We start from the raw sequence: 16,749 nt of genomic DNA, 5'->3' as shown, positions 1-16,749 counted from the left end.
AAAATTTGAGACATCAAAAATGACTCATTTGTAAGGTGGCGGGTTAATTTCTTGGAGTAGTGTAATTTTTAAACTGCTTGTTTCTAAGTGAGACATCAAAATAAAAAAAACGAGCTTTTTTTCCTCGAACTTTATGTCCTATAGACAATTGCAGTGTACAGAGAAAAAATATTACTGGATATAATTCATTTTTTTTTCTATTATAGTAATGGAGCTGTTAGTCACTGTGCAAAGTTTACGAAAAACCAATATAGTCAGCACAAACATACTATTATTATTAGGAAATATTTACCAGGAACTAAATTAGATATCAATCACTAATAAATTGTAAAGCGATGAGTAAATTAAAAAGTTAGTCAAAATTAGAATTAAAATTTGATATTTCATTGATATCGTTTCTACTAACTTCTATTAAATTATGTTTCTATCTAACTATTTTGTCTTGTTCTATCCATTTTTGGACATAACACTCTCATTGTCTCTTCAGCTGGTTTCTGTCTAGCGCTGCTAGTATTCATCGTGTACCAGTTGGATCAAGATTATCCTTTCGTTCCATCTAAGGTCGTATTATCGATGGTTCGAATATGAAGTCAGATCATTCACTCATAATACTTTCTGTGGTGACATGATCATCAGAAAGAAGTGTAATCCAATACTAACAGATAAACTAATATACTGGGAAAGTTTTAGAATTAGATCAATCCTTGAAAATATAATTGAATTAGCAGTAATAACCATTAAAAAAACCTGAACAATTAGATGAGGAAGTACCGAAGTTTATTCAAAATGTACAAAAATCAGTATGGGAAAATTATTCTAAGATCAAAACTAAAGGGAAACAACTATCCGAAAGAAATTAAAAAAAATGAATGAAAGATAAAAGACGACTAATACACCAGGGAAATAAGGCAAAAATATACCATGTTCGGGACACTTGAGCAGCCAGGTTGAAAATGGGTTTTTTTGGGTACTATATACCTAATACATTATAAATACAAAAATGCCCGTCACAGTTTGGACGAGAAATTTAGTTATTAACAAATAAGGGTCAAAAATGAGAGTGTTTTCGTTTAAATCGCTACAGGTAAAAATCAAGCGCGGCTCCTCCTTAGGGTCAATTGGTCAATGACCCCCCTAAAATAATCTCATAAAAATACCAATTTTATTAAAAATATCTTTTATCTAAAACTTCACTCTGAAATACTCTCAGCAGTCTGCATTGGCAAAACAAATATAATAGATATAATAACGTCGCGCCTCGCGCTATACACAAGCCCGTGGCTGGGCCGTATTTTAAATTGTCTACATACAGTTCTTATGGCTTATGGACAAATGCATGTAAAATAGAAAAGAGACGGCAGATAGCAATTTCGTGGGCGAGAGTGGGAGTGACCTTTCCGTCGTATACCTGTAGTAGAGTCGACGGCCTCACGTTTAGTTAGTTACCGTCTGCTTGTTCAATGAGAAGGTCATAGACTATTTTGCAGAACTAAAGGATAGAAGAATTGACTTAAAATATAAAAATATTTAAAGTAAGTTTCGTTTTAATAAATTTACAATTTATTATACTATAAATATTCCTATCTATATATCAGTCAATAACCTGTTCATACCATTTTTCCTATATTTTTTAAAAGATTTACTCTAAAAAAAGACAAATTTAATTTTCGGAAAACTAGGGTAAATAGTATTGAGTTTTATCTAAGTCTGTATTTTTTATCTAAAATATAAATGCTAAAAGATCTTTTAAATACTTTAAAAAATCAACAGTTTGAAGTTTTCAAACCAAAATGACCCCCCTGAAGATTGACCCACGAGCCGCCGCTGGTAAAAATATGGTAATTAAATGTCTTATTTATAATATTTTTCTTTTAGTAGATGAGCCAAGGTTTAAAATAGCGTTTTTTGAATTTTGGTCCGATTATTTGTTGCTTCGGATATTGCAAAATACCACTAAAATTTCGAAAATAAAAAATTTGCTATAACTTTTGCGAAAATGAATTTAGGACTTTCATATTGCATGAAAAGTTAAGTCAAACAGTCCATACAATGCACAAAAAAATTTAAGACGATACGTCAATTAGTTTAAACTTTATTGAATTTGTTTATCCCAAAGAGCTTATTTTTCGCAATGTTATTGTTCAGAAAATAATAATGATACAGCAATTCTGTGAAAACAACATGAAAGAAGAATAGTCTTATTTTCACCGCATCATAAATCATTAAAAAGTCATTTTTATCACTCACAAAACATTTTACTAAAATATAGTCATTTTTGGCTTAAAAACAATTTGAATAACTTTGTTAATATTGACTGTAGGCTAAAACTACCATGGAATTTGAAAAACTGGTATTTTTATACGAATTTTCAAAGAAAAACTTTTCGCCTAGGTTAATTACGGTCAAAGTTAGCCACTTTTTTTTATTTAATTGACGGCTACTTTGTTTATAACAATTAAGCAACCTAACTAGAACCATTTTGAGTTGAAGATATATAGGTTATGTGTAAAAGTTTGAGTAAACTTTGAACCTCAACAGAGTGGTTAATAAAGCTTTAAAAATGGCGTTCGAACGGAATTAATTCGTGGTCGGTGGAGGGAAATTACTAAAATACGTTCACTCAAAAAATGAAACTGATTCTGCAAACATATGCTGCGATTAATATCGCTGGAACTTGTTGATGGATTTTGATCATAATTTTTTTAATTTGTATGTACTCGTAATCTTATAGAGTACGTTATGTACACACAACCCCACCTAACATTACAAAATGTTAAGGGGAACTCCTCTTATCACTCAAGGATATGAAAAATAGATTACGACCGATTCTAAGACCTACCGAATATACATATATAATTTCATAAAAATCGGTTAAGCGGTCTCGGAGGAGTGTGGAAACTAACACTGTGACAGGAGAATTTTATAGATGTAAATATATAGATGGCTATTAACAAATAGGGGTTGGTGATAGAGGAGTGAAAATTAAGGGTTGTATGTATTTTTTAATACTACATTATATAAAATTAAGGTAGATAATTTTGTCCAAAAAAATAAAAAGAAATTTCAGGGGGGCAACCCCCTTTATAACTTATGGTTATAAAAAATAGATTAAAACCTCTTCAACGTCCTAAAGGATAAACGTGTCAAATTTTATAAAAATCGGTAAAGCAGTTTCGGAGTAGTGTGGTAACTAACACTGTTACAGGAGAATTTGATGTATATAGAAGTAACTCCGGATTAAATAATAAAAGTGGCTAACTTTGAACCTAATTAACCTAGGCAAAAAGTTTTTTTTTTAAATTCGTATAAAAATACCAGCTTTTGAAATCCTAAAGTAGATTTACTCTACAGTCAATATTAACAAAGTTATTCATAATTTTTTAGAAGTCAAAAATGACTCTATTTTACTAAACTTTTTTCGGAGTGATAAAAACATCTTTTTAATGATTTTTTTTTTCGAAACTTAAAAAAAAATAACTATTATTCTTGCATGTGGTTTCCACAGAATTGCTATGTCATTATTATTTTCGGAACAATAACATTGCGAAAAAAAAGCTCTTTGCGATACACAAATTGAATAAAATTTAAACTAATTGACGAATCGTCTTAAAATTTTTTGTGCATTATATGGAATGTTTGACTTAACTTTTCGTGCAATATCAAAGTCTTAAGGCCATTTTTGCAAAAGTTATAGCACATTTTTTATTTTTGAAATTTTAGTATTATTTTGCACTTTCCGAAACAAAAAAGGATCGGACTAAAATTCAAAAAGTGCCATTTTAAACCTTGGCTCATCTATAAAAAGAAGAATATTATAAATAAGATATTAAATTACCCTATTTTTACCTGTAGCGATTTAAACGAAAAAACTGCCATTTTTGACACTTATTTGTTAATAACTAAGTTTCTCGTCCGAACTGTGACGGGAATTTTTGTATTTATAATGTATTAGGTATATATTACCCAAAAAATCCATTTGCAACCTGGCTGCTCAAGTGTCCTGACAAAAACCTGATTTCTGTGGACTATCAGAAGGTACTGACAGTAAACCACAGCTCCCCAAGATAGAACAAATTTGAACAATGCTAGTCAAAAACTTAAAAAAGAGATTTAAAACATAAAAAATTAGTAAATCAGTTGTTACCTACTTGAGCGAGTAATTCCTGTAATATGTAAAAAGGCTAAAAAGACCACTAATCCAATCTCCACCCATTAAACCGGAAGACGGTAGCTGGGCTAGAAGCAATTAGCAACGGGTAGAGAGATTTGTCACATACTTAGGAAATCCATTGAAATCGCGTGAATACCAAATTAATGATCAAATATTTCAAATATCGTTAGAGTTTAATAAGACAGAAGAGATAATCGGACCAATATCCCCGAAGAAAGTTTCTGATGAAATAAAAGACAACATCAATCTGAAGAAAGCACCAGGGGATGATTTAATCACTGGACGTCCAGACCCTGTCTGGCTCCTTTTAACGTGACAAGTAAAAATTCAAAGATGCCAAAGAAAAATATATCACAATATATTGTTATGAATTTACTGATTCATTATTTTATTTTTAACACTTTTACATCGAGATTAAACTCGCGACATTTATTTTCTAGTAGGTATATTTTCTGGTCTACAAGGACTGGTTTCTGGAGCCCGAGCGTCTGCTAGAGGCGACCCAGACAGGACCGGGGCCAGGAACAATGTACTAAAAATAAAATTTTATATACCTTCATAGTTTATCCTTCCATCCTTATCAGTATCAGCCAGTCGAATAACCTGTTCTAATTGTTGATCTGTAACAGCTTCCCCAATCATTTCCATGGCAGTTTTTAATTCCTCTTTTGTAATATAACCATCTCCGTCCAAATCAAAAACTTGAAAGGCTGCCTTTAGGTCACTAGCTATATCCTCGTCTACGTCTCCTGGACATGCTTTTTGAATCTGTTTAACGAAAGAAAGGAAGTCGTTTTGGTCTATTAAGTCTGAGCCTGAAAAGAAAAACATGTTACAGATCCCCAATGTATTTAACACTGAAATTAAATTTAAAGTCTACTTTAATTGATCAGGAAAAATCTGTTCTTAGTAGTGTGTGATAATTATTAAAATGGGGATCATCAAATCAGTTAATGACTTAATGAGTGGTGTTTCGTGGCAGATCAGCTGTATAAAGGAGGAACCATATAGGTCCCAAGACGCTATCTCGAGGAACGCCAGAATATATTGGGTGTAATTCAGTAAATTGATTACCTGTTTTACGAAGAAATGTCTGTCTAATAGGTAAGATTTTAGTAGTAGCACGTAGTAGATAGTGGGGATGGGGTAAGAGGTCTTTCAATTTAAAATGCAATACTTTGTCAAAAGCCTGTGACATATCCAAGAATGATGCTGAGTAATCTCTTTTACCGTTCAACTCCCTGTAAATTTGGTTAAGTAACCTGTATACCTGCTCAGTTGTTCTGTGCTTTTCTTGAAATTCAAATTGGTGATGTGAAATCAGTTTTTTTAAATTTTAATATTATTTGGAGCCTATTGGCGTAAAACTTTTCGAAGACTTATAAGAATATGATTATTGACCTGTATGAACGAGACGAGACGACCTCCGGATTTTTCCGGACTTGGGGATAATACGATCATTTGTGTAATATTTAAGGTTATGAACTTGTTACATTTTTCAGGTAACTTTTGTAGGATTTTTACAGAAATTAGATCGAATCCAGGTGCCATTTTATGTTGATTTCATGCTTTACAATGTGTTTGAATTATTTTACAGTCAAACTATGTGTATAATATTGTGTAGGCAAGTCTATTTGAGTATTTGAAATGAATGAAGTAACCGAATAATGAGAAACATACCATGCATCACAGAGACTCCACCAAGTTTTGACTTCCTGGTCAACCCTCCTGCTGGTCTTTGCCTACGCGATACCATTGTTGATTAAACATTTAAATGAGATAGATATTGATTTGTAATATAATATGCTGTGTATTAAATAGCCATACGCTAAATAAAATAAATATAACAAGATAATCATGAGTAATACACAACATAAATATTTTAAACTATTTACTAAATTATGAATGAATCGTTGAATTAAATAATTTTAGGTCTCGTGTAATAATAAACGGAACTAATCGCAATTCTGATAAGATATGAAAACATTTTGCTTGTGTTATCAATGGTCTAATGCTAATATCTCTACATTAAGATATTCTGTATTCTCAGAATGATAAATAATCTTCCCGGAAGCTGCTAAACAGTAGAAAGTCTAAACTTCCAGAAATCAAGCAGACATGCATGGTCATTATTAAGAAAATTAGGGAGTGGTGTCCGTACGAAACGCCGAGAGGCAGCCGTAAAGCCAGAGGCCGTAGCATCACATATAGGAAAAACATCCATAGCACCAAAGGATAAAGCACACACCATCTACGTAAAAAGAGAACTTATAACTTTAAAACATGTAGCCACAGAAACGGAGCATTCCCTCCCCTTCACCAGCGAAGACATATCAGAGGCTCTTAAAGACGTTAAGCCAGCAAAAGTACCAGGATTTGATAATATTCACCCTGAATTCCTAATAAATTTTGGCAAGTATACAAGAGTTTGGCTGGCTCGATTTTTCACAGACGTCATGGAAACTGGAAATATCCCACAAGAACTAAAGCGCTCTAAGATAATAGCCATACTAAAGCCAGGCAACCCCGCCGACAACCTAAAAAACTACAGACCAATTGCGCTCCTCTCTGTTATCTACAAACTATTAGAGAGGCTTATATATAATAGAATCAGCACAGAACTGTTCCAGGTGATCCCAGTCGAACAAGCAGGTTTTTGACCAGAACGAAGCTGCGCGGACCAGGTAATATCACTCACCACTTACATCGAAGCGGGTTTCCAAAGAAGACTTAAAACTTCAGCGGCGTTTATTTATCTCTCGGCAGCTTACGATACAGTATGGAGAGAAGGCCTCATATACAAAATTCTCCGTGCAATCCCCTGTAAACCAATAGCACGCCTAATAGATAGCATGCTCAACGACCGAATGTTTCAAGTAATGATGGGCACAGATATCAGCCCACCAAAGAAACTCAAAAATGGCCTACCACAGGGGTCAGTGCTCTCTCCACTACTATTTAGCTTATACTTAGCAGATATGCCGGAAACACAATCAAGAAAGTTCGGATACGCCGATGACTGGGCCCTCACTACACGATGCAGAACACTAGAAACGTCTGAAGAAATTCTGACGGCAGACATATATATTGGGCAAATATTTTCGCAAGTGGCGACTTCAACCAAATGCATCCCAAACCGAAGTTAGTTGCTTTCACTTGAACAATAAACTTGCTGGAAAGGAACTCAATATACGGTTTGAAAATACCACACTTACCCACAACAAAACACCTAAGTACCTGGGCGTAACACTAGACAGAACGCTATCATTTAAAGAGCATCTAACAAAAACTGCCCAAAAGTTGAGTACAAGAAATAACATCATACAGAAGCTCTGCGGTACCACCTGGGGAGCATCGGCTTCCACTCTCCACTCTACTGCCTTAGCCCTTGTTTTCTCGACCGCCGAATATTGTGCTTCAGTTTGGCTACACAGCCCACACGTAAAAAAGGTCGACGCTCAGCTGCACAGCACTATGAGGATGATAGCTGGTACAATTAAATCAACTCCCACCCAATGGCTTCCAGTATTAAGTCACATCCCACCTCCACATTTACGACGAGTTGACGCACTTACACGTGAATACAAAAAGATCATGAACAATATAAATCTGCCGATCCACCAAGATACCGAGGATGCACGAAATACCCGTCTCCGCTCTAGAAAACCACCAATAAAAACGTCAAGAATGATACATGAGGAGTTCAACATCACGAATGCATGGTCCCAAGAATGGAACGCATGGCAAAATAACATGTACGCATTACCCACATAAAGCATTACCCACAAGCCACCAGGTTTTGATCTTCCACGTAAAACATGGTCCACTCTAAATAGGATCCGAACCAGACATGGCAGATGTGCATACATGCTACATAAATGGGGAAAGAACCCGTCTCCTCAATCTGACTGTGGGGAGAACCAAACCATTGACTACATTATTGAAGAGTGTCCCTCAAGATCCTACAATGGTAGCCCTGAAGACTTCCTGTTTGCAACTTCAGAGTCAATTGATTATATTAATACACTTGATGTTTGTTTGTAACTATTTAAAGTTTGTCATATACCTATATTACTAGTGTTTGTAATTTTGTTCTAAATGTGTTGTAATTGCCATACGATAAATAAATAAATCTTAAGCTGCATTGGCTCCATTAAGAATTATGCAAAAAATCTCGCTTGAAATAAATATAATAATAATAGTACCTACTGTTACAATAAGTGAAATTCTTATCTTGATTTTGATATTAACCATTTTGAGGTTTATTTTACCAATTTATTAAGTTGTGATAAGTATATATTGGAGTAATGTTTTATATAGGTCTTATTATTGACACAACTTTGATCTTTTTTATGTGAATCATCTCCCGTGTACATCTTTTGTTGTAAATCTTTTCTTTTTCAAAATCTCCACATTTTCAAAATCAAAAGAATGGATATTTTCTAGAGCTAAGCCTTCTCGAGAAATAACCAACTGATAAAGTACCTACAATTTGGTTTTGTTTGAGTTTATTTTAACCTTCCGATGACCAACCTTTTTTTGTTAGACGGACGACCAAGGGGGAGGGGGGAGGGAAATGACCTTACGTCAAAAATGTCAAAAATGACAATTAACAAAAAAATGACCCCATGTGGGATGCGGGCCGCCCAAGTAGAATTCACCCACAGTATCTCCTGACTTGATCGTAAAAGGCGACTAATAGGAGCAGCATTCCGCTGTCCTCTTCCTTGAAATCCTGTCGACACCTAACACTCAACGACCAAACCCCGATACCCACCTCCAACTCACCCCGCGTGAGATTGGAGCTCTTTTGTCCGTGGGTGAATGGCAAGGGCCGTCTGGGCGTGGGGGAAGCGGGGCATTTTAGACCAGGAAGCATTTTAGACCAGAATCTTCCTGCATAGATCACATTAATACTGTGAGGGTAATAATGGAACAATCGGTTGAATAGAACACACCTCTATACATGGTTTTTGTTGATTTCGAACGTGCCTTTGAGAGCCTATCTCATGCTGCTATATGGAAAATTTTAGAGCTAAGAAACATTCCTTATAAAATAATTTCCATTATAAAGTCACTGTACACTGAGGCGACGTGCAGCGTGACACACAATGGAATCAACAGTGACGAATTTGACGTACTTGCTGGAGTCAGACGGGGATGTGTGCTTTCTCCGTTTCTGTTTAACATAGCTCTAGACTATGTTCTCTCCAAACCAGACTTAGACACAAAAGGGATACAATGGACGTTAACCACACGCCTAAGTGATCTAGAATACGCCGACGATATCTGCCTGTTGGGACAAAGGTTCCAGGATGTGGCCGACCAATTGGAAACACTAACCACTGAGGCCAATAAAATAGGTTTAAAAATCAATATTGGTAAAACCAAATCCATGAGAATAAATGTAAGGAACAACACGCTATTTAATATCGACAACAAGCAGATTGAAAATGTGGAAAACTTCACGTACCTTGGAAGTGCCATAACAGAAAGCGGAGGTACAGAAGACGATATTCGTATGAGGATACGAAAAGCTCAACAAGCATTCAGCATGCCTAACCCTGTTTGGAGGTCTGGGGAATATACTACAAGGACAAAGATCCGAATATTCCAGTCAAATGTTATGTCTGTTCTACTCTATGGATGTGAAACCTGGAAAGTGACAAAATCCCTTACAGACAAATTGTAGGTCTTTCTTAACAAATGTCTACGAAGAATTGTCCGTATTTTCTGGCCAAACACTATCAGAAACGAAGATCTGCTACACCTGACCCAACAAAAGAGGGTAGAAAATGAAATAAAATCCAGAAAGTGGGGGTGGATAGGTCACACATTCCGAAAAGATAGTTCCAGTATTGCAAAAACTGCCCTAGAGTGGAATCCCCAAGGAAAGAGAAAAAGAGGTCGCCCAGCACAAACTTGGAGAAGATCCATCATGGACGAGATAAGAAGTCAAGGAAAGTCTTGGAATGAGGTGAAGGCCCTAGCGCTAAATAGAACCCGATGGCGCGTTTTCACTGAAGCTCTATGCTCCACTTAGGAGTTTAAGAACATTATTATATATATATATATATATATATATATATATATATATATATATATATATATATATTATATATAACAAAAAAAAATGAAGTTTTTTTTTAATTTTTTTAAATTTTTTTATGACATGGACTTTATGTCATTCAGCCAGTCACAACATGAGTATTAGTGTCATGTGTAGTGTGTATGTTGAGTAAGTGTCTTGTTACTTTGCAAAGTCGACGTCATTAGCGTAAAACTACTTGGAATTACACATAATAGACGGTATTTTACTAAACATCAACTTCAGAATATATTTTTATTCGTAAAATATAGAAAAAAATTTTTATTTCAAAATATGAGGATATCTAGAATGATATTAAAGTCAAATAAAAAAATATTGAGTTAAAAATTGAAAATACTTTTGAATTTATTAAAGAAAATCATACGCTGGGGTCACAATTTCCCCCGCTTGGTCATCCGAAGGTTAATGTCCATTGCCGATTGCCTCTCCTACTTGGTGAATACGATCAAGCAGAATTTGGAGACCTTCAATATTTTCTGACAGAATTATTGTATCGTCCGCCTATCTAATTATTATATTAAGTAGTTGCCCATTGATTTTTATTCCATATGGATGGATGTCTCTCAAGTGTTTTGAATAACTGGCCTGAGTAAACATTGAACAATGTTGGGGACAAAATGCAACCTTGTCTGACTCCTCGCTGTATGGAGATTTTGTCAGTGTATTTATCTCCAATTTTGACGACAGCAGTTTGATTACAGTACAGATTTTTAACAACACGAATATCTTTTTCATCTTTTCCTGTATTTTTTCGTATCTACATTAATTTTACAAGCTGTTTTTTATGAATATGTCTATATCAATAACAAAAGTGAAATAATTCTTGGTGACGTATATACAAAATTTAATTTGTCTTGGAAATAAAATACATTAATGGGAATAATGAAGCAAATGACTGATTAGCTAATGACTGATTCCTTTCATTAAACGTGCGCAATTTTCATTGAACTGTTTTTTGTATAAATGATTACACATTAACTCATTTTAAAAATAAACTTTGCTCTCCAATAGAAAAATTAATAATGTAAACAAGTTGTAAAAATAGCACGCAGTTGGTAAGCAATTTCCTTCAATCATTTGGTAGCGATAAATTTTGCTAGATTTCAAATTTAAAATGTAGGCAACGATGGACGATTTGGAGAAACATGGTGTTGAAATCTAGTGGAGAAACAACAATACCATTTAGACAAAAAACTCTTAGTATAGCAAAGTGTTTGTCTGTTGGCTACCGTTGTCCTCTCTTGATTGGGTAAGGGGTATTCTTTTGTACATTTTCTAAAATAGTCACCAGCAACCAGTATGAAACAATTACATTACTGGTTCTGGGAAAAGTTCCGGTAATAATTGCCGTAAAAACATTATCATACCTTCTTAAAGGTCTTATTTACTCCATGAATTTAAACTAATACTTCTTTTTATCTTGATATTTCATCTCATGTTATGCTTCTTTTCTTTTATGTAGAAATTCTCCCCAACACGTTTGAGTACTGAGTAAACCACTAACCAAAACCAAGCGGTAGCATTGAGTCCAGTAAGATTTTAATGCTGGATTTTTCGAGGAAATATCTTTACATTCTGGCTGACGAACTCAGTCAGTGGTTTGATGTCTTCATCATTCTATCTCACAATAAAACACTGAAAACTTTTGTTTTCTATACTTCCACAAAATTTATTATTTACAACTATGTGACTACAGCTGTTTCGGCAGAGTGCCTTTCTCAAGTGATATAATTTACAATGTGTTTGCCTTTTTAAGTCTCTAACTGAAGAAGTTGAGGAGTGGGGAGCTGTTTGTCTCGAGTTGGTCATTCAGAATTATATCTGTATTTTTCAGTTTATTAATTTCCATAGATTCTAAAAAAGATAGCTTAAGGCCTTTATTTTGGATATGCAGAATTTGAAACTCTTCATTGAAGGTGAAGTGCGTATGTATGTGAAGGTGAATGAAGGTGAAGTCATAATCATTCTTTCAATGAAGAGTTTCAAATTCTGCATATCCAAAATAAAGGCCTTAAGCTATCTTTTTTAGAATCTATGGAAATTAATAAACTGAAAAATACAGATATAATTCTGAATGACCAACTCGAGACAAACAGCTCCCCACTCCTCAACCTCTTCAGTTAGAGACTTAAAAAGGCAAACACATTGTAAATTATATCACTTGAGAAAGGCACTCTGCCGAAACAGCTGTAGTCACATAGTTGTAAATAATAAATTTTGTGGAAGTATAGAAAACAAAAGTTTTCAGTGTTTTATTGTGAGATAAAATGAACGTCCATCAAGTAACGGTCGAATCCATCAATTCTTCATCATTCATTTCTTCCTGGTGCGTGGATTGCGAGTTCTAGTTGTCAGCTGGTTGAACCACTGTTTATTGACATAGGACTGCCACATTTCTATTCTGTTCTCTGACAAGACTTGCAGTCAATTTGACAAAGCCTTCTGGAAAGAGTGTTGGCATTACTATGTCAGCGTTCTTTACGGTGTTTCATTTTAAACTAATAATCATATACTGGTTCTCAAAATAAACTCTTCATATCCAATTTTCATACTCCACTGGCCAATATCCAAGATAACTGTATGATACTCCATAAAATACATTCGTAATATATCTTGTATAAAAACTTTTTGAGGTATCTTCCTATTACCAATCTCATTGTTCATTATCATTTCTCCGGATACATCAATATGTTCATCATTCTCTGTAGTTACGATTTGTCTTAACAGGAGTGTGTGTTTCTTCGGTATCAACGACCATTTGACATGATTGTCCTGCAACCTTTCCATCCAATATAAGGCGTCTCTTCCCACCCTGAAGCGGTGATGCTTTGAGTTTCATCTCTTGAGCATGAGTGAAATTAGCCAGCTTCTGCTTACAAGCTTGCTACTCGGAGTTTTCCTGATCCCTTGTGTGGTGATCTTGCTGAGATGAGAGCCTTCACAGTCTTCTCAAGGGCCCATGTTTGTGACAGTTATAATATTGAGGCTGTGCTGTCGTCTTAAATGGATCGAATATTGATCTGCTAGTAATAGTGACTCTATGTCTTGAAATATGTAGTTTTTTAAATTATCTCAAGATACCACTAATGTGAAATTTCGGCATTTAAAAGCTTGTAGCACCCCTTAAATAGACACGTGAGGTTTCACTGCCTCGAACTCTACAGATTTACAGATTTTGATATCGTTTCTCCAAAGGTATTTCTCAAAAGGATTTGTATCTGTTGCAGCTCCAGGTCAATCCAACAGTAAACATTTCGACTGCCATGCTCTCTATCACGTCTTTGGTTACAGGTGGGAAAGCCTATTTGACTAAATATGAAATATCAGTGCTGATTTCTTGCAGTGATTTATAGAGAGCATTGAAGATAAAGACAATAGCCAAATATACAAAACCTCAATAATACCGGAATTTACATATGGTTCAGAAACCTGGACACTCTGTAAATGTGAAGAAATATTATTAGATACCTTTGAATAAAAAATCTTGACACATATACAAAATCACAAAAGAAAATGAAAATTGGGAAAGAAGATTCAACTTTAAACTACGCAAAATATACCAGGATAACATTGGAAGGGAGATGTTAAAAGAATGGAAGAAGGTGAAATACCAAACGAAATAGGCAAACAAGTGCCAAACAAGAGAAAGACCGAAGCTGGGATACAAAGAACAAATAAAAAATGATTGGAAAAATTGGAGAAAAAGAACGAAACATATCAGAATGGAGAAGAATCCTGGAATAGACCAACACCCAAAAAGGGCTGTCGAGCCAGTGATGATAATAATGATGATTAATTTATTGAGATTATAAAAACTAAAGACTTTAGTGTTAATGTCAAAAATGATTTATTTAAAATGTCACTTATAATAAGTGTTTAAATTGTGAAAATTATTGTAAAAATGGATAAAACACATTCAAAAAGTCATGAAAATTCTGATAGAAAACGAAGTCCCGCCAGAAGAATCCCATAGGAAACAGTGGCGACGCTTGACTTTTTCCAAAATGTTACCAAAACCAGATGCAAAAAATCTTATTTAAAAAAATTAAGATATGGCTAAATGTATACATATATAGCTTCAATAATATCATTTTGTACATCACTTGAAACTCTCGAAAAAACAGTTGATGTTTCTAGATGTTGGCAAAATTTTTGATCTTTTTTGGCAATTAATGTTAACAATTCCCTGTAATTGCCCCGATTGTCAGAGTCGTCGCCCTCAAAATGACCACGAAACGCTAATTCTTGTTTGGCCAAAAAACATACGGTATCTATTTATAAGTGTGCTAAGAACATACCTATCTATTTTTTTAACAAACTCATTATGTTCAGCAATCTTTGCTTTAAAAGCTTGGTTAAGAGAACTTTCGATTCTTGTTTTGCCAAACTGAATCAAATTGGGTATACATCTTACATGTAGGTAACGGAGAAACGCCGTTCCGGCACTGGTTAAGAAAAGAAAAAGAAATAAATAGAGAATTTAGGTTTTGTAAACAAAAATTAGCAGTGCGTTCCGGCACTGCTAATTTTGCCATAACACCACTGCATTTCACCCAAATTCATCCCTAATGGTAGGGGAGCCCAAGCGGCTCCCCTACTATTAGGGATGCTTTTTGCAGTTGGTCGAGCACGTCAGATTATCATATGGGGAGAAACCTGGAACCCTGCAGATGTACCTCTACCATATACTGGCTCTAAACACAGAGAAGTTCGTTAAGGGGCGCCCGAAAAAAAATCTATCCTTAAAAATACTCGAAATTGTCAGATTAAGATAAGGTAAGTTAAGTGCATGCAAAAGAGCGTATATTTAAAAAATCTGATGATTTGAATGAACACAAAAAAAAATGAATAATTCGTGAAATGAACGTCATATCGAAAAACTAAAAAATACGTCTTCAATATTTTTCCAAAATCTATCGAATGGTACTAAACATGACCCTGCACGGAGAGGGGTGGGGGTAAATTTAAAATTTTAAATACAAATCCCGCAATATTTCGCAAAATGAACATCAGATCGAAAAACTGCAAAATATACTTTCAAAATGTTTTTGAAAAATCTATCGAATGGTATCAAACACGATCCCCCACGGAGGTGGGGTGGGGGATTACTTTAAAGTATTAAATGGGACCCCCAAATTTCTATTACAGATTTGTATTCTTTACGTAAAAATAAGCAACTTTTATTTGAGAGATTTTTTCGAATTATGGATAGATGGCGCTATAATCGGAAAAAACGGTATTTGGAAATGGAAAATTTAATTAAAAAATGGAGAGTCCCCACTAAAATGGAAAATTTTACTTAACTTTTTTTGGCTTTAGGACCTAATAATCCCAACCCAATAGGTCCCCGTAACGCTAGAGTGACTGCAAAAGCATACTTTGCTCCCCTAGCCCCTACCATAAATCAAAATCTCCACAAATAGGGGAGTCAAGATAGAACGAAAACATGCATTGTTTCGGAATAATTCAAACAAGCTTATATTTTTCTAAAACTATTTTTGTTGGTTTATATACATGTTAAAGTGAAAAGTTTTACTCACAGATTTTGCCGCTCATTGTTTATTAATTGTTTAAACAACAACAATTGTTTTGTATAAATAGTTTTAAAAATATCGTTGAATTCATCATTTTACTTTGATCAAATATGTTTCTATTTTGTTTTTGATTATGCTGAATCCGAATATGGCATTACAATTTGAAAATTCTTATACATAAGCTCTTATACAGTATGTCTGCGTAGCTAGGAACCATATTATGGGAAACTTTTTTATTATCAATTTTACGAAAAAAAGTTAATCTCCATAGTCTAACTCTCCATAGTTAATCTCCATAGTGTATGCATAGTCTAAAATCTAAAACTCAACCATCAGATATCAAATTTTATCAATTTTATACGAGGTACCTATGTCAAAAATATAAACTTCGTTAAAGAGTAAAGTAGGTACCTTTATAATCCAGAGTATTAAACATTGTTATTATGAAAAGTTATTTAGAATTAATATACAATTACATCCTTCTAATCGAAAAAAAAATTTTCAATTTTTTTTCAAATTACGCGATACCCATTATCATTTTATTACAATTATAACTATTTTATTATGGACGTATTTTATTATCAATTTTACGAAAAAAAGTTATTCATAAAATGCTCTACCTGGTCTAAAATCTAAAATAGAACCATCAGATATCAAACTTTTTCAATTTTATACGAGGTACGTAAAAATATGAATTTCGCTTAACAGTTAAGTGCCCTTATAGTGCACAATATTTCAATTAGAAGGATGTAATTGAACATTGAAACTTAAGTTTTTAAATCCAAAACTTTTTTTAATAACTATTTTCGATATTGTGAAATTTAAAGGTACTTTATTCTTGAGTGATATTAGTTTACTCTTGATCCATATTTTTTGACATACCTCGTATAAAATTAATAAAATTTGATATCTGATGGTTGCATCTTAGATTCTAT

General features: G+C 34.1%; 1 protein-coding gene across 1 annotated transcript in view; it reads right to left on the bottom strand.

Annotated features, from left to right (window-relative positions):
• Nucleotides 1–16,749, bottom strand: part of LOC114325666 (calcium-binding protein E63-1) — a 101,321-nt gene that overhangs the window by 13,141 nt on the left and 71,431 nt on the right. The window contains exon 4 of the mRNA XM_028273784.2: nucleotides 4,726–4,986. Coding sequence (XP_028129585.1) covers nucleotides 4,726–4,986 — 261 coding nt within the window. The remainder of the gene's footprint in view (nucleotides 1–4,725; nucleotides 4,987–16,749) is intronic.

Source organism: Diabrotica virgifera, chromosome 4 (genome assembly GCF_917563875.1).
Source record: "Diabrotica virgifera virgifera chromosome 4, PGI_DIABVI_V3a".
NCBI lineage: Eukaryota > Metazoa > Arthropoda > Insecta > Coleoptera > Chrysomelidae > Diabrotica > Diabrotica virgifera.
The sequence above is the reverse complement of the archived record's forward strand: the minus strand, read 5'-3'. Positions and strand labels throughout refer to the sequence as shown.